Consider the following 20,411-nt stretch of genomic DNA (forward strand, 5'->3'; position numbering starts at 1 on the left):
AACAATGTTTCATGACATCTATTTCTTGTTGCCCCCAAAAGTCAAACTTAACACCATTAGCATATCTCAAACCAAACCTTCTTCCACTCCCCAAACCTTCTTTCTTCCTCCAGACACAATTTCTTCCTTGCTTTATTCCCACTGTGCACTGATCTCTGTTCATTTTGACTCCCTACTCTTTTCTCCATAGCCAGGGATGCTCATTTTGCTCCCCTTGCCTAAGTGATAATGAGCATTATAATTTCTAGCAGGCGTTGAGCACTTTATGTGTCAGTTGCAATGCCAAGCACTCTATATGTGTGACTTCATTATATTCTTATACTCTTAGGACATGGATACCATTACTGTTCCCATTGAAAGATGTGAAAATGGTACTCAAAGTTACAGAGCTAGTATGTGGCAGGCTGAGAATTTACATCTAGTTTGAAACCAGTGCTCTCACCCAACTTTCCTCCTTGGTCAATTCAGCATTTCAAGGCTTAGTGTGTTTGTCCTTTAGTGAAGTCCTCCCAGTCTTCCCTGTCCTTTCTTCTCCTATAAAATACACTCAGCATTTTCCATCTACATTTATTACAGTGCCTAATGTTATTTACACATTGGACAATTTATCAGTTCCTTCAACAGAGATATTTGGAATGCATTCGTCACAGGATATGGTACTGTAGAGTGAATGGGAATGAAGTAGGGAATGAAGCAAGTCAGGACCTGGCCTCTTAGAGACTAGTAAGAGAGACTTAAAGCAAATAGGCATAGATATATGCCATAAAATCCCAGATGATAGTTGCTATGGAGAAACACTTTGAATGTGGGTAATATGTCTGTCTCTAAGCATCACATGAGCACATAACAGTCACAATTATGGGTTTTTTTTACAATTTTTTTTTATTTTCCCACCACTAATGTGTTTCCAAATTGATGGGCAGTTGGTGTTGCATTAATAAATTTTAGGAACTATTTAGGTTAGAAATTAAATTTCAAATTGGAAATTGAAATCAACCTTGTAGAAATGGGATCATAAAACCTTTTGGCATCATGACGTGAGTTTCAGAGAGAAGACATAAATATTATGAATGAAAGAATAAAATTGGATTTGACCAGAGGCAGGCAAGGTTGTCTCAATGTAAATCTCTCAATTCAGGAATGTACTTGTTTAATTTGATATAGCATGAGTTGACAATGTTCAGAACACAATGAAAAGGTCTATTACTCGAAATTTTTCCAGCTGAGATTGCTGAATTAGTGCTTCTAAGGATAAATGAACATGAAAATGTGTTCTGGTTACTGCTTCTTGATTGTACTCTGTTCAACCTTTTCCCATCTGCTGATTACACAATAATTAACAAGTGGTCTTTACAAAGAGCTATGCATGAAAATGAAATCCCCAAATATAATATTTTAGATCTCAACCTTCGTGTGAGAAGCATTTACTCAGCCATAACATTTCCAAATAACTTTAGCCTACTATATTAAGTGCTTCTAAATTTTCAGGAAAAAAAAAACAATAATAAATGCTCAAAGAATAACATTAGAACAAGACAATGTAACTCAGTGTCTCAAAAGCAGTACCACTGGGCTGGGGATACAGTTCAGTGGTAGAGCTCTTGCTCAGTATGTGCAAGGTCCTGAGTTCCATCCCCAGCACTGCCCCCAAACAAAACAAAACAAAACAAAAGCACTAGTACAATTGAGATAAACATTACAAGGGATTTATCAACAGTTACAAAACCCACTTAAGGATATAAACATAAGGCAGTTGCCTTAGGATGCAGCTTGTTGCATTTGAGTACTTGAATTCACTACTTTTGAAGTTATGATAAGCTATAACAGTTTGGAAGTGAGTTCTGTTACTGGAGAAACTGAATTAAAATTTAAAAAAAAATACAGCAAAACGAAAGATGTCCATCTGTTCACCACAAAGAATAAAGACTTTAGTGCCAGTTTAGAGTACTCTACTTTAACCATGAACATCATAGGAGTTTGCTGGAGTCAGAGCCCTCCCTGCCTATAATATCCAGACAGGTATGGGCCTATAAATCAGGTTATGTTAATGTAGAGCTTAGAGTTTAATGATGATAAACGCTATATAAAGGTTACACTAAAAATAGTACACATCATAGACCCAGGAAGTGTTTGAATCATACCTACAACTGTGTACAATGTAGAAAAGGGGAATTATCCCCACATTTGGTGGTAGCTTTACTTTGATTGAAAATGGCTTTATAGTTTCTTTTTACATTGTGCTATAGCTTGGATCTGGAGTGTCTCCCAAAGGCCCATATGCTAAAGGTGTGGTCAGCAGCCTGTGGCATTAATGGGAGGTGGTGGAACCTTTAGGAGGGAGAGCCTAGGGAAAGGAAGTTAAGTCTCTGAGGACATGCCCTTGAAGGGCATGTTGGGATCCTGGCTCTTGCTCTCTCTGCTCTCTGGCCTCCGTAAGGTAAGCAGCTTTGCTCTACCACCCACTCATCTCCATGATGTCTGCATGGCCAGAGGCCCAAAAGCAATGAAGTCAGCCAACAAGATCTGAATACTCTGAAATCCTGAAACATCCTTGTAAGTTGATTATTTCAGGTATTTTGCCACATGATAGAAAGTTGACTAACATATATTTAGATTTCTATGCCATACCGCCCCCTGAGGATTTTAAATACTTTATTATCACTTACTATATATTGAATTTCTCCTCTTCTCAGAACAACTTTACATTTCCTGTGCTTATAAAAAGTAAACAACTGCATCTGCAAGATTTAATATCTTCACCCATTTGCCCCCTGCTTCTCTTCCTAACCTACAACCAACTGACAGATATCAGGGGATGATCATTGGGAAGTGTTATCAGGATACCTTTGGTTCACTCAAAAATTATACACATTCAGGATTTTATATTTGCAGTTTTTCCATATTTCACTCTCAATACATGTGCACTGTGATAAATTATGCTCATTACAGCATGATTTCAGATGAAATAAAACTTATAACATTTTATGCTGCTGTAATTGTATCTAAATGATCCTTTTACTCATTTAATAAGAGTAATACATTTTAACATTATTCAATTATTCCCATTTTGGTTCAATTATGTGTACATTTTGAATATCACAAATAACCTCACTTATCTCTAATTCTAAACATAATTTAGAAAAAAGTAAAATATCCTATGTTCTAAAATAACAAATATTTTTAAAACTACAAGTTTCCTGATAAAATGAATTAACATACAATTGGAATATAAGTAAATGTATTTATATAAATATAAATGAAGACATATAGTAACAAAAAAAGTATTCCATATCAAGTCAGTAGTATCACTGTAGGGTAATTATTTTAGTCTTACATTTTTGTAATGTCAATAATGACATTTCTTATAGAAAATTAACAAGAGGTTTCTCCTAACAATTATACCTAAAAGACACTAGCTTGCATAAAAACCAGAAATAAAAAATATTAACCATGAGAGTCAAGCAGTTGCAAAGACCAGTTAGTCACTAAGAAGCTCTGACTGACTCAGGAATACTCCAGCTCATCATTGTAATGGCAGAAGAAGGTACTTGCTAAACCACACCAGGGTTCCCTCAAAGCCACAGGAAGAATAATATACAGAACACTGTTTCCAAGACTCAAAACATGGGCAAAAACTTACCTTAAATGGAGATGATTTCAAACAGCCTTTGAAACCACTTCATCCTGCCATTTAATGTAATTAACAAGGATGAAAACTACTGCCACAGCCTCATTAGTTTCTGCTTCATTTACTGAAAATGTTCCCTGTTCTGCTGACTAATAGTCACCTGGTGAGGCTCAAAACTTTGCAAGACAATTGTTCTGGGGTAGGCCTGGGGGCACCTGTGCATCTTAAAAACTCTCCAAGCAGTTCTACAATAGTCAGGGCCATGAGTCAAAGATTCCTCCCACAGCTGTTGCCTTGGTTTCCCAGCCTTCAGTCTTGGCCTCCTGTGACAGCCTCTGAATGCTGCCACAATGATCTTTTGTAATGCTCATGGAATTAAATTCAAACTTCTGAGCAAAGGGTGGAAGACTCCACAGGACTGCTCTAATCTACCTGCCAAACTGCTCTTCACTATTCTTTCCTCATTGTCTCTGCAAAGCTGCCTCCTAGGGCCTGGCTTCAGCCTCTGCACCTGAGCTCTTACTCACCCCTTGCTCTGAGCTCTGAAATGCTCTCCATTCTGCGGGGACCCCACCTCCTCAGTGAAGCTTTCCTGACATTCTAGTGCCCAGCTTCCTGCAAGTGTCCCCAAAGCACCCTATATGAATAGGTGTGTGTGTGTGTGTGTGTGTGTGTGTGTGTGGTGGGGGTGGTATTTGTTTTTTTCTAATCACAGTGAACTGTCATTTTAGAGAATATGTCTCCTTTTATCTTCTGTTACAGTTTGATTTTTAAGCATCCCCTGAATGGTAAATAAAGGCTGGCTCCCTGGGGTGGCACTAGTAGGAGTTGGTAGAGCCTTAAGAGGTGAGGACTAGTGGGAGGTCTTCAGGTCACTGAGCCTGTGCCTTCAAAGGAGATTGTGTGACCTGGTCCCTTCCCCTAGCTCTCTCTTGCTCTCTAATCACAAGGAGAGTCCCAGTCAGTCATGGACTAAATCCTTCAAAACTGTGAGACAAAATAAACATTTTTTCTATAAGTCATTTATCTCAGTTACTTGTTATACTGACAGAAAACTGACTAACACATCTTTATTAGATTTTCTGAAGCAGGGACAATGTCACCTTTACTTTTGTGTCCCCTAAATTTAACACAATATCAAGCATACACTAGTATTCTATATTTGTTGAATAAAAAGTGAATAACATTTTATATTACTTTCCTTTATTAAAGAGTTAAAAGAGATTTTCACTGGGACCACTAGGAAACTCAAGATCAAGTCATAGTTCAAAAAAAAAAAATCCCTAGTATTATCTTGGTATTGGTAATGGTAATGAGTATTACTCTAAAGATTATCTTTCCAACTGTATTACCAGTTGAATTTTCAACATGATTAAAGTCAATAAAAAAATCTTTAATGAAATCCTCAAGAGTGCCATCTTAGCATCAGTCTCCTCAGACCACACATTTTCAGAATCACAGGCAATGTATGCTCACCTTCGGCTCCGGGAAGGGAAGGAAGCCCACTTAATGCCCACCACAAGTTGGCCCAATAGGGCTGCTCCCATCATGTGACATCTAACCCACAACTCTGGTGAACATGCTTACTTTATATTTGCTTTCTGATCTTGAAGGGGTGGGAATATGTCCTTTTTTCTTAAAGGTTGTAAAGTGCTTGCACTGAGGACACGGCTTGGTGCTGGAATCAATGCGGCCAAGTTCCAAGAAGTACTTATACTTGATGGAGTCTTCATGTGTTAAATTATAGACAACAGTTGTTTCTTCCAGGAATTCAAAGCACTCTGTGATAGGGCATTTGATTTCTACTTGGCCAAGTTGTACCTGTGTGAAAGAACAGGTGGTATTGGTTATTAAATTTCTTTCTCTTTTTTGCATTAAGTATTGTTATATCTTGATTATAGTAAAGGGTTGTTTGTTACTTTTAAAGATAACAATGAGGGGCAATCACTTTGATACCTGTATTAGGCAGTTCCAAAATAATCACTATGTTTCCATACTGATTTATTATTGGAAGTTTAGTTTTCTCTGATCATATTTGTGAACCTAAGCCACAGGCTCGCCAACGAAACAAACTTCAACCCCATCCTGGAAACACCATGAGGAGCCAGCATTCACACCCTGTGCCAATGATAGGAACTGCAGGGTGAGCCAGCATTCAGACCATGTGCCAACTACAAGGTGTTTCAGATGTCAACATTATTGTAGAATATTTCGGCACTAAACTTTAGGCACATTTTACTTTAAAAGGACAAAAGATATTTTGTAAAGTATATTATGCAAGATATCTTGTAGTTTGAAAATCATTGCCAAAAAAAATAACTGTTTTTTTTTTTTCTGATCCTTCCACCTGGCCTCTACTTATGATTTTAAGTTAGTTCCTATGTCTCCAGAACCTCAGGAGCAAGGAAGAAAAATAAATCAAACACAAAGGTGCAAAATAAGGAACACATGTATCTAGCATTTTGTATAGGATATTAGATATGGCTAAAGTTGAAAACAACAGTAAAATATTAAAGCACAAAATGTGAACACAACCGATTTTTGAGAGCTGAAGGAAGTAAACAACTTTCAAATAAGAAGGTCTAGAATCTCTCCTTTATTAGTGAATAGGAACTCTTCTATGGCATAATAATCTTCTTTGCTCTTCCTAATATAGCAAAGGCAGGCACTGAACACTCCACATGGCAAATGATGATTTTCACTTGTGTGACTGACATTCTGAGAAATAAAAACACATCCAGCTGAATGAGAAACGCAAACCCTAACAGCCGAGGCAGGAAGGGGAGGAAGCCACAGGCTCTGTGGGAGAAAATCGTCACAAAGAGCAATGAAACTTTGAAAAGCCTAAATTCACAGTAACTTTGAACTTTACTGTTTATACTGCACGAACTTGAGGAAAAGTAGTTACAAAGTTGGAAGGTGAAGGGTGCACGAGAATGACACGTTTAATTAATACCATGAAGGATATGAGCAAAAAATGATACAACGTGGAAAGGTCTGAGGAAGAGAGTCTGACTTTGAGTAAACGGCTGAACCATTACGGATCTGAGGAAAGTACAAAATGATACTTATTTGATGCTACTACTGTATAAAATGTGGTCCAAAGAGCTTTATTTTTAAAATAGTTACCCAATTTTTTACTTTTTTTGATGAGTCTGTTTACAGACTCAAATTTTTCTATTATACATTGTGGTGTTTTCATGGTATACTGATTCCATTTTTTTTTTGGTACTGGGTATTGAACTCACAGGGGATTAGCCACTGAGCCACATCCTCAGCCCTTTTTTGGATTTTATTTAGAGGCAGGGTCTCACTAAGTTGCTTAAGTCCTTGCTAAGTTACTGAGGCTGGCTTTGAACTCATGATCCTCCTGCCTCAGTCACCTGAGCTGCTGGGATTACAGGTGTGCACCACCACACCTGGCCTCCACTTATGATTTTAATAAATTATTTTAAGACAGCAGTCCTCAAGAGAGTTCATGTAGACAAAACTACAAAACAAGAAATCTGGCTCGATGAAGTATATAACTTAAACATTCAAAAATGATGAAATATTTCCCCCTTCAACATTCTGTTGACATTTTTGAAGGCCAATTCTGAGCCTCCTACTAGGTTAGGGACTGAAGCTTCACAGGTGCCCATTGATCAAGAGGCAGTGAGGACAGAGTGAGTGCCAACACCTGGCACGATGAGCGCAGGTGTCAGAGGGCAGCATGGGGAAGTATGGGAACCTCGCCTGGGGAGGTTCAGAGGAGGCTTCTGGGTAGAAGGGAGGCTCCAGATAAGATCTTAAGATCTGTAAGACTTGGCAAGCAAGGGTGAAGGCATTCAAGCAGACCGAAGAAATAGCACAGACAAAGGAGACCTGGGGAATACAGCAGAGCACACAGAACAGGGATGGGCCATATTGTTCCCATCCCTGAACCCCATCAACTTAAACAGCACATGGGCCTGCATCTGAATTTAGAGATCACCACCTTAGCGGGGGGGATTAAAGATGTGTAGTAAGAATGGCCCAAGTGTGTGAGTATGGAAAGCTGAGGCTGTGCAGATGGACTTGGACCAGAGGATGAGAGTAGAATTGCTACCTTGGGAATCTGCATTTTGTCCTATAAAACTGGAAAACTATTCCATTTGTAGCACATGAGAGTTTCTTTTCATTATACCACACACACGCACACACACTGCCATTTCAGTCACTTTAAGGGCTCCTTTTTATTGGGGAGCAGTACACTTTATTGATTTTGGAGACTGAGTTTTCAATCCCCAGGTCAGTGTTCGAATCCAGACTCCCTCAACCTATAATTTTTTTTTTTTATCGAAATACATGATAACCATTGATGCAGCAATTTTACAGCCATCTGGGAATATTCAGATCTCAGGGAAATGGAATGTAGTTTAGGGACTACCATCTTCTGCAGCTCAAGAGACCAGGCCACCTTGTCACTCGTTCAGCAGTGGGTGCTCATCAACCACACTGGGCTACCTACCACTCAACCTCCAACAAGCACCTTGTCTTCTATTTTGATGTTTCTCAAATTTGTCTGTAAACTCATTTTATTTCCCACAGAAAATTCCTCTTTGCTTACATACTCTCCTATTGACTATTCCAAACCTTCTCTTCCTTTCAAAATCCCTGTCCTACCTTATTGATCCAATAGCCTTACATAGTATTTTATTGAACATGCAAAAATCAGATGCATATTCTCCTGTCTTCCCACTGCCAGCTTTATCAGTGTATCAACTCTGACCCCATCTTTTCTCCCTTGTTACCTTGTATAGTGGAGGGCCAAATCTACTTCCAGGACAACTGCATACAAATTGCTTGAAATGTTTGTTGAGAATTCAAGTTTCTTGGCCGACTCAAGACCTACATATTCAAGGTTGAAATTATTGTATTTTGGGGTTTTTTAAAGTATTTTTTCCTTTCCACTTTTTTTTTACTGGTACCTTATAACTGTACATATGATGGGATTTTTTGTTACGTATTTATATATGCACACAATATAAGAAAATAAATTGGCCCATATCAATCCCCAGAACTTACTCCTACCCTCCAGACTTCTCAGCCATGGTCCCTTTCCTCTACTGATCTCCATTTGATTTTCATGAGATCCCTGCCCCCCATTCCCATTTCCTTCTTTCTCTCTAGCTTCCACATATAAAAGAAACATACAATCCTTGAACTTCTGAGTTTGACTTATTTTTTTTTTAATATGGTCTGTAGTTCCATCCATTTCCCTACAAATGACAATTTCATTTTCAGAGTTGGAGTTCTTGCCAATAAGCCAATAATTGGCAGTCTGAAAAATCACTCTCATAATATTTTCAATCTCTCATATTTCTTAATACTAACACCATCAGCCTTTTTCATGGATAGTGTTATTCATGATCTGTCTGATCTCTTGGTTTCTATATGTGTATTTTTTTTTTTTAGAAAATAATTTTCTCAAAAGATTGCTGCCAAACAAAAAATCTTGACTAAGCAAAGTGCATTCATTTATTTAGTCAACAAATAAGTGTTCCATTAATTCAAGATGCACTTTAAAATAATCATTTGACATCTCAAAAGTCAAGACTGTTTCAGAATCAATAGTCATTAGCTACCTTTTAATTTGCACTGCTTTTACTTTCTTAGTGGTACATAACATGATACTGCATCCTACAATTGATCATATCTTTTAAATTTCAATGAAGTGTGATTTTTATGGATCAGGCATTGAGATGAACTTCTGGTGAGATGGCAGGAGAAAGAAACATCACATTGGAGAAAATGCATTATAAGTAAACAAACAAACAAATAAAAAAGATTGTAACCAGTGTTACCATGAACTACATACACATAGGGAGAGAGTCTGGGAAAGTGCCTGGGCCTGACATGCAGAGGAAGACACTGCCTGCAAAGCAAACCAGGGCAATGGCCCCAGGGAAGAAGGTGCCGAATGTGCCTGATATTTCTGTGCTCAAAGCAAAGAACAGAGTGACTGAAACATATTAAGTGAGAGAGGGAACAGCATGAATGACACTGAAGTGTCAGGCAGTAGACAGATCACACAGGCCTGGTTGGCAATGATTAAGTTTCCACTATATTCTAAGTTCAATATAAATCCACTAAAGGTTTTAAGGGGAGGAGTAATGTCTTGATTTACATTAAAAAAAAAAAAAAGAATCAGGCTCTTCTAGGAGGATGCACTGTGCAGGAGCAGAAGTGCAGGTTGGAAGAATAGTGGCTCTCGGATTGCAACTCTCTTACCACCAGTTGTCCAAGTAGTAGATGATGGATGACTGAACTTGGTAGCAAGAGGTGGCCAGAGAACCAACTGGGATGTTTTAAAATTGACAAATAAAAATTGTATGTTTATGGGATGTAACATGTTGTTTTAAAATATGTATATAATGTGAAATGAAATGGTTAAATTAAGCTAATTAAGATATGCATTATCTCACTTTTTTTCTTTTCTTTTTTCTTTTTTAGTGAGAACACTAAAACCCTTGGGAGCTTATAACACATTGTTATTAACTAGTCACTATGTTGTATAACAGATTTGTCGAGTTTATTTCTTCTAAGTATGAATCCTTTGACCAACCTCTCCCAATCCTCCCCACCCCACCCCAACAAACCCCTGGTAATTAACATTTTACTTCCTGTTTTTATGAGTTCAATGTTTTTAGATTCCAATATAATTATGGTTCTGACATCATTCTGCTTATGTTATTCAACATAATGGCCTCCAGGTTCATCCATATTGTCACAAATGACAGGATTTCCTTCTTTTTAAAGACTACTATTCTATTGTGCATATATAACTCATTTTTTTTCCTTTATCCTAAATGATGGACACTTAGGTCAATTTCATATTTTAGCTATTGTGAACAATGGTGCACTGAATGTGGAAGTGCAAATCTCTGTTCTACACATTGATTTTATTTCCTGTGTGTGTCTGTGTGTGTATACATATACATGTATATATATACATATATGTATATACATACACGGTATACCATATATACTACACATACATATGCTGTATGGTAGTGTATATATATATATATAAAACTATATATACATATACACACACAAATATATATATATATATTGTGTGTATATGTATATATAGTTATATATATATGTATATGTATATGTATGTGTGTATATATATATATATATATATATATATATATATATATATATATAATTAGAAATCAAGTAAAGGGAGGAATCAATTTTAGGTTTTTGACTTGAATAGCCTGTGGACTGGTAGGTGGTACTTACTGAGAAACTTCTAATAAAATACAGTTTACAAGGATATATTTGCTGGAAATGATTCAGAACCAATTTTATAGTAATAGAAACAAAGATTATTGATGTATTAAGAAATACTGAGTTTCTACAATATGATAGTTAATATAAGAAGTCCATGATATAAAGTATATTATGCCATAAATCTTGCCTTCATGGAATCTCAGAAGGCAACAACTAAATTAGCCTTGGTAGTCTCTTCTAGCAACTTGGGACTTGATGGCACTAATTTACTTGATATTTATCTAATATTTTTTTAAAAAAACTTTCATTAGAAATAATTATAAACATATGTAAGAGTTGGCAGTTTAATATTAAAATCCTTAAGTAGTCATACTCCAGATTAAACAATTGTCAATATATAGCCATTCTTATTTTTTCTGTGCCCTCACTCATCTTGTCCTATCATACTATTTTGAAGCAAATACCAGATATCATGATGCCACATTCATAAGTATTTCCATATGGGCTTAAAAAATTAGATGTCTTTTAAAAAGCTATCTATATATCTCCCAAAATGTTTTAATACCATATTAACATTTCAAACATGTTATCTAACTTTTTTACAGGAGTTTTACATTCTTAACATACTGAAAACCAAGTTATTTTGTACTTTTGTTGTGGTCAAGGCTAACTGATGATTGAACATTCACCAATCAATTCCACTATTTATATCATGGCAAAATATGCTGAGTTGCTTAACAAAATCATGTCCATTCTTGTAAGAATAAATTACTTAACTCTAAAACAATCTCCAAGGTGTCAGTAAAAGACATTATTATCCACTTAACACCTGAGGTAGATGGCTAATTTGGAACTTGGGAGCGCTCCAAAGTAATTTAGTGACTCAAGTAAAGGGGACCTCTGAAGTGGAAGATTAATTAATTAAATCCTCCAAAGAAAAGGACAGAGAAAAGCATAAACCTGAGGCCTCAAGACTCACTTTGTGGAATGTATAATGTATGACATTTATCATGGTTATAAGGTTGGTTAAGAGAAGGTATAATGCCTTGGCCTTTTGATCACTCAATACCAAGGGATTTCAGATTTCCTGTCCTGAGACATGGAACATATACATATGGCAGAGGAAAAGAGAATACCACAATAAAAACATGAACATGAAACACACATGGCATCTACCCCATGCAGAGCACAGCTCCAAGCTCTTAGTGCATACTAATTTTTCTGCCAAGCACCATAGGGCCAAATTTGTTTTCAGGTTCAGCTTTCCCTATAACTTTATCATCAGTGATTATTGGGAGATGGATGTTCTACTGATATATGTGCTTTTTTGTCTACTCAGCAGATACTACAGGGCCCTGTGGTACATACCTTGATTAAAAAAAAAAAAGAATGATGAAAAACATCAGGCCAGAAGTTTTGTCAATTTTAAGCATAATAAACACAGGGAAAGCTACACTTAGACACACTACATGAAAGTGCCAAATACCAAACACAGAAACTTATTCACAAGCAATCAGAAGAAAAAGGCATATTATAAATAGAAAACTTCAGCTCCAGGTATATTGCTGGTAAATTCTACCAAGTTTTGAGGATGAAATAACACCAATATTACATGAGTTCTTTTATAGAAAAGACAAAAAGAGGAAAAGGAGGAAATCATTGCACTAGCTGCTATATAAGGTAAGCAAACCTGCACAGGACATTGAAAGAAAATTACTGACCAATCTCTTTAATAAAAACAGATGCAAAAATCCTAAACAAAATGCTAAACAAAATATTAGCATCTAAAGCCAACAATACATAAAAAGGTAACATATCACAATAAAGCTGGCTATATACAAAGAATGCAAGACTGGTTTAACATTACAAATCTATTGGTATAACTCATATATTAATAAAATAAAGAGAAAAATCACATGATTATCCCAGAACACAGGAAAATTTTTTGATATATTTAAAATTGACTCATGATAAAATTTTAGCACAACAGGAACAAATGAAAATTTCCTTCATTGGATAAATGGCTCTACAAGAAAATCTATAATAAACATCATAATTGTGAAATATTTGACACTTTCTTCGTAAGTTGGGCATGGGGTCATCATGCCAACTGCCATTATTATCTGCAATGATGAGAGCTCATAGCCAATGCAAGCAGACAAAAGGACATGAAAATAAAACAATTAGAAGCAAGGATTTTAAAATCCCTCATTGTTTATAGATTTCTGACATAATTGTTTATTATTTCTGACATAATTTCTGCAGATTGTATCGGCAGAAAATTCAAAATAATCTACAGATAAAGTATCGGAATTTTAAAAAGTAGGTTTACCAATTTGTTGAATAGATCAAGATAAAAACATCAAATGTACTTCTATATACCAGTAACAAGAAATATAAAATACTTAAGAGACAGTGTCAATAGCAATATTAAACACATCAAATATGAATAAATCTAACAAAAGATGTTCAATAACTCCACATATAAATACTTGAAATATTTTTGAGGAAATTAAAGCAGCAGATAAATGGAGAGATATTCTTTGTTTTTGAATTAGTAGATTCTATACTAAGATGTAAACCCAACCCATAATGAGTTATAGATTCAAGGCAATTTCAATATAATTTTCAGTTTTACCTTTCCTAGCATTATTCCCCTCTTCTCTCTCTCTCTCTCTCTCTCTCTCTCTCTCTTTCCTTCCTTCTTTTTTATTTTTGAGGAAAATTTGATTCAAAATTACAAATCAGTTCTAAAATATGCGTGGATAGACATGATTCTTGCTATGGACTAAATGTGTTCCCCAAAGTTCTTATATTGAAACCTAATTACCAATGTAATGGTATTTAGAGGTTGGGCCTTTGGAACATGATTATGTCAGGAAGTTAGAGTCCCCATAAATGGATTAGTGCCCTTACAAAAGAGGCCCTGGAGATCTGCCTCACCCCTTCTACCATGTGAGGACACATTATACAGATGCTGTGTATGAGGAAGAGATCCTCAACAGATACTCAATCTCTTGGTGTCTTGATCTCAGTCTCCAGAACTATCAAAAACAAATTTGTTGTTTCTATGCTACTGTGTTCATTAACTTTCCATTGCTGTTACAAAATACTTGAGATAATTAACTTAATAAAAGGTGTGTTTTGGCTTATGGTTTCAGTGCACAGAGGAAAGGGGGTTGGCCCTGTTGCTTTGGGACTGTGCAGTACATTATGGCTGAGGGACATGGCAAAAGGGGCCTGTCTACTTCATGATGTCCAGACAGCAGAAAAAAAAAAAAAAAGGAAAGAAAAAGGAAAGGCAAGGGGCTACAGTGCCAACATCCCCTTAAAGGGTATGCCCCTAAATTTCTTCCATTAGGCTTCACCTACTAAAGGTTCTACCACTTCCAAATAGTGCCAAAGCTGGGGACCAAGCTTTCAACACAGGGGCCTTTGGGAGACAGTCAAGATCAAACTACAGCAGCTACTCAGTTTATGGTCTTCTGCTGCAGGAGCCTGAATGAACTAGGATAACATTCTTGATTTAGTAAAACTTGTTCTACAAGATATACAACTAATTATAAAGCTACAATAATTATAATAGTTTGACCCTGGCACAAGTTTAGATTATTAAAAAAAAAACAATATTGGATCAGAAAAGAGTACAGAACAAAACCACCTACATTTGGACATCAGATATATTGACATTATAGAGCAACGGGGAAGATCTTTTTTTTTTTTTCCAATAAATTGTTCATTCATAAAAAATATCAGTCATGATTCCTACCTCAAACCAGGTGTATAAGTGAATTAAAGGTGAAAAAAGGAAGACTTCTGCGATGATCAAGAAGAATATGAAGATAATTATCTTCAAAACTTTAGGGAAGAGAAAGAATTCTTAAAGATGATACCAAAACACTAACCATAACAAACTGATAAATAAGACTAAATAGAGTTTAAACCTCTGTTCACCAACAAACACTGTCAAGAGTGTGAAAATACAAAGCATGAGAAGGTATTTGATATACCTTCTAAGTCTTTCATATCTAGACTATGTAAAGAACTTTAAAATATTTTAAAAAAGGCAGACAACCAACCTGAGAGGAAAACAGTCAAGACTTAACATGCATTTTAATACCCAAATAACTAGTAAACACATGAAAGAGTGTTCAACTTCAGGATTTATCTGCAAAAACACATTAAAACTGCAATGACACGTTATTTGGAATGAATTAACTGAGCTCTCCTAGAACTTAAAGATTCATCAAAACAATGTTTAAATAGTTCATAACTATAGAATTAGTGTGGTATTAATGTTTTCTACAACCAGTCCAAATGTATTTTCCTACATACAGTCATACCTTTTAGTTAAACTTATTTTCCCCATTCCTCACCCTGAATTACCATGCTTCAAACATTTATACACTTATGTACATTTAAAATTTTTAATTCAGTTTTTTATAAGATCATAAATTCTCAGAGTTCAAATACCAAAGAGTACAAAGTAGATACACAATTAGTGAGTCTGTCTTATAAGAGTCCTCTTTTCCCCACTCATATGACAAATGATTGGGGTTTTCTTCCAAAAAATTTTAAGGCATATATGAGAAATGCAAATATATATATATATTCATTCATTCTGTCCTTTTTAAAACCCAAATGGTGTGCTGGAGTTGGGGCTCAGTGGTAGAGCATTTGCCTCCCCCATATGAGGCACTGGGTTCGATCCTCAGCACTACATAAAAACAAATAAAACAAAATAAAGATATTATGTCTAAGACTAAAAATAAAGTTTGAAAATATTATTTTCCTTGCTTTCTTTATCTGATAAAATATTTTAGAGATTTTTCATACCAGCCTACAATGAGTTTTCCTGTCTTTTGTTTTTAATAACTGCCTACTACAGTATTCTACTTTACTGTAACCAGTCTGTCTTCCTTCCTATCTGGATGAACATTTTGATTGTTCCAATATTTTGCTGGGTCAAACAATGTTGCAATGCATAAATTTATACATATATTATTCACATGTGTACATGTGTTTCAGTAAGATGAATTGCTCTAGATCATTATTGCTAGATCCAAAGGATCATGTTTGTATTTTTAATGAATGGTTCTAACTTGCTCTCCATTGCACAGTTAAAACGATTGGAAATCTCACAGTAAAGAGGCACGATAAGAATAATTTAAGGTAAATTACAAAAAGTTTTATTTAATAGGTGAGTAAAAAGTTAATATTCAGAATTGAAAGGGCAATAAATATTTCTTCCTTAATTATTAGAAAGGATCATAACTAGAATCCAATTTTCTCTGGGGAAAACACAATGAGATGTATTATCAGATGGTAAGCAATCTGTTTTTTAAGAGTAAATACTGGGTCTTTGAGAAGGCAACTCCCTAATTCTAAGCAATCGCTGAAGAATATTACTATGAAGGGTATTTTATGCAAATTACTAAATAAGTAGACTGACACATGAATGTGTGGCATGTGCTCAGATTAAATGGAATGAGTACATAGTCAGTCATGATAAAATGAACTTTCTGAAAGGCAGAATTTGAAAAAGAGACTAGATATTTGGTTACATTTTAGAGTGGGGAAATTATTCTTAAAGAAGAAATTGAGTTCATTTTGTTGAAATGTTACATACTTTTTTGCATCACTAATCTAAATGAGATACTCCAATTTCTCAGAACCGAAAATAAAGACACGATATAGATCATTTCTTCATAGAACCCCGACGTGGGAATCAGCCACAAAGTCCTGGTGCTGCCTTTGCTCTGTGTGTGCTGGATAACCAGGGTCACAAAAATCAACTTTCTTAGAGATGGACTAATTCATTATTACACATCCCTTCTAGCTCAAAAATCAAAGAATTCTGAGATGTCCAGTATAAAATCAAAACTGCATTTAAGCCTTCTAAAGCTTTAGCTCTAGCTTAAAAAGCTGTTGCAGGTAGATCACAAGATCTAATCACAAGAATAGATTCCAGAGTCAAACCAGCACTGACCCTCTTTTAATCTTCTTCTGTCCTTAATCTTTCCTTCACTAGAATCTGCATTTGTAAACTGGGATGGAAATAAAACAGCCAAATTGGGAGGATTAGAGCTGTCTTGAGCTAATGTATGTAAAATGCCTAGAACAGTGCCTGGTAGATAGGGAATACTTAGTAAAAGTAAAGATTTGTCTTTCTTGGCATTTTACACAAAGTATTTCACAAAATTAATTTTAGAAATTAAAAACACTTTTGTGCTTATTACTCATTTTAGGAGAACATTTTGAATTCTGCAATCATTCATAATTCAGTATTCTCATTCATAATTCAGTGTTCTCCCTCCAGAAGCATATTATTAAAGGCATATAAACAAAAGTACAAACTACATAATGCACAGTAATAAGCACGGTACACCATAGGAAATATTTTCAGCTGAACCAATACCACAGAGCAATAATTAACATCATTTCAGTGGGAAAAGAAAGCTTTAACAAAACATCTTGCCCACATGTTCAATCTTGGTGAATAGGAACACATGAAAATGCTAGGTGTTTATGAAACAACTTTTAAGTTTTAAAAAACTTCCTAGACTCACAAGAAACTGCAACTCCTCTCTCTCTCTCTCTCTCTCTCTCTCGCTCGCTCCTCTCTCTCTCTCTCCTTCTTCGTTAGTTTCTTTCTCTTGGCGCTTATGATAGGCGTAAATATCCTAAAAATGCCCAAAGTAAAAGTCCTTGATTTATATGTTTATCGCAGCACAATTAAGTACAGCCAAACTATAGAATCCGCCTAGGTGTCAGTCAACAGATAAAGGAAATGTGGTACTTATAAACCATGGAGTTTTATTCAGCCATAAAAAAACCCAAAATTATTTCATTTGCAGGGAAATGCATAGAACTTGAGACCATTATGTTAAGCAAAATAAGCCAAACTCAGGAGGTCCAGGGTTGTATGTTTTCTCTCATTTGTGGAAGCTAGAGAGGGAAAAGGAAAAGAAAGGCAGGGATCTCATGAAAATCAAAGGGACATCAGTAGAGGAAAGGGACCAGCGGGGTGGGAGGAGGGGGGATAGAGTAAGTGTTGGGGAATGATATGGGCCAAATTATATTGTTAAATTGTGTGCATGTACAAAGACGTAACAACAAATCCCATCATTATTCACAATTATAATGCACCAAGGTGGAAAAATAGAAAAAAAGAAAGACATTGGTTTAGTCATGGAAAATAACTGTGCCTTTGAAAAAGTCATAGAAAATTCTCTTAACAACTCTGAACAATGAAATATGAGATTGAATTCTGTAAATACAAAGCAGTTTTGAAGATATGTAAGTAGGCACACTAGAACCACTGACTCAAGCATGGGCACATTAATGGTAACAGATTAAGGGGAAATGATTATTAAAAAAGTCATGTTGGGCCAGTAATCTAGAAGCTCCTCCAAATCTCTTCCTGTTCATGACAGGGTGGTTTTTTTTTTTTTTTAATGTTTATAAGATGTTGATGGACCTTTATTTTATTTTATTTATTTTATGTGTTGCTGAGGATCAAACCCAGTGCCTCACACTTGCAAGGCAAGCACTCTACGACTGAGCCACAACCCCAGCCCCATGACAGGGTGTTTTTATTTCTCTCTTTGGTCTTCTAAGATGTTTTTACCCCATCTTCTTGGTAATGGAGCTTCAAGTACTTGAAGACAGCTATCACACCACTTCAGTCTTTTCAAAGTAAACATCCTGTGTTAGTCAGCTTTTTCTCCCTGTGACAAAATACCTGATATGCAGCCAAGAAGCAAAGAGAAAGACAGGAGGGGTTAGGGCCTCCATATCTCTTCAAGGGCCTGCCACAAATGACCTAACTTCCTTCCACTGGGCTCCACATACAAAAAGGTCCACCGCTTCCCAACAGTGCCACAGCCAGGGATCATCCTACTCATGCTAAGTGAGTATTACTACTCATTAGCATGAGTCTTTTGGAGACACTTCAAATTCAAACTAAAGTGAAGCCCCACATTTTCTTAGATATCACTTGAAGTCTTTCTTCTTAGATTAGTTGGTTTCTCTACATGTGACAACTAGAAACCAAAGCCATTGTGCAGGTATGGTCTGACTACTGGAGGAAAAAAAAAAGTTTTCTGTTTTAACCTTGGTAAAAACTGCAAGAAAAAGAAAAGACAGGTCCTTGGAATTGTAAGTTACCAAAATTAGTCCAAGAAGAGGTGGTGGAAAACTTGAGTGATCCAAGTACTACAAAGATATTAGAACCCATCTTCTTCCAAGGAAAGCTTCTACTTCATCAGTTTTCACCTCTATTGTAATGGAATATGATGTCCTCCATTTTTCTCTCTGGTGTTTTCTCTTTTTTCAACTCATCTTGTCTGTTTTTATTTTCTTTAATCATTGAATCTCATTCTTAAGGCTGATTATTTCTTCACGTAAGCAGCTTTTGAACTAGCTTATCCATTGTATTGCTTTTTTCTTTCTGTTTTCCTTCTTTTTTTACCCTTAAATATTTTTCTCTTCCTATTTTCAGTTGATTCATGTTTCTATTCTTTTCTCATTTTATTAGATAGGTTTTTAGTCTCTTTCATTTCTGCTTTTACTTGTTAGCAACGAATACTTTTTGCTGTGTTCCAAAAAAAATAAATAAATAAAACAAAAAGTTTTAAAACTAGGGTATAAAATATAATTTCTTCATTATGTTCTAGGAAGTTTATAATGTGTGTTCATTTTCTCCTTAGGTGTTTGTTAATTTCTATGCAGCTAAAGTTTTTTGTTTTTAACTTTTTTCTATTATCTTTTTTTCAACTTCATTTGATTATGAATTGGGTAACCATAATATAAAATCTTAATTTCCAAAAAATAAAAGTCTTTACTTTTGGCCAATTATATGACCTTTTAACAAATTTTTTTTTATGGACATTACAAATTTTAGCTCAAACAACGAGGTGTAAGATGCTATACAGATGGTTTTTAAAGTCACACTTTTTATTTCAGTCTATTCTGCTATGCACTTATAAATTGTCTACTTAGTCTTATTCCGAATGAAAAGTATTAAAATTTACTACTGTAACTTTTTCAAATTATCTTTGCACTTCTAGTCATTTTTGGTTTATATATTTGATTACAACAGTGCTCAGTGCATGCAAGCTTATGACTCATATTTCATTGTCTACTCCCTATTTGCTGTTTTTACACTTAAATTATTTCTCTACTTCATCAGAAACTAATGCTGCCACTTCTACCCTCTTTTCACTGACATTTTACTCCTATGACTTTGCTCACTTCTTACTTCAACTTCTTACTAAGTCACTTTGCTGTAAATGATTAGTTTCAATTCAATACCCAAAGGCAAAGCACCCGACTAGTTACAATGGGGAATATTAGGATGATTAATCTGCTACTCTGTAGTTATTTCCCATTAATCAGGAGAGACAGATATGGGCATTAATAACACAGTCCAGGCACACAGACACACAGGAGAACTAGTTACGACTGCTCATGTAAGAAGAGGGCTTTTAGTTAAATCATGAAGAATGAAAAGGATTTT

The 20,411-nt window shown here is 35.5% G+C and overlaps 1 protein-coding gene across 1 annotated transcript in view; it reads right to left on the minus strand.

Annotated features, from left to right (window-relative positions):
* Rnf217 (ring finger protein 217) overlaps window positions 1-20,411 on the minus strand; it is a 128,185-nt gene that overhangs the window by 40,007 nt on the left and 67,767 nt on the right. Inside the window, exon 2 of the mRNA XM_046458674.2 lies at window positions 5,216-5,449. Coding sequence (XP_046314630.1) covers window positions 5,216-5,449 — 234 coding nt within the window. The remainder of the gene's footprint in view (window positions 1-5,215; window positions 5,450-20,411) is intronic.

The sequence above is a fragment of the Marmota monax genome, unplaced genomic scaffold (genome assembly GCF_021218885.2).
Source record: "Marmota monax isolate L192 unplaced genomic scaffold, Marmota_monax_Labrador192_F-V1.1 WCK01_AAM20220418_F8-fsc00198, whole genome shotgun sequence".
Classification (NCBI taxonomy): Eukaryota; Metazoa; Chordata; class Mammalia; order Rodentia; family Sciuridae; genus Marmota; species Marmota monax.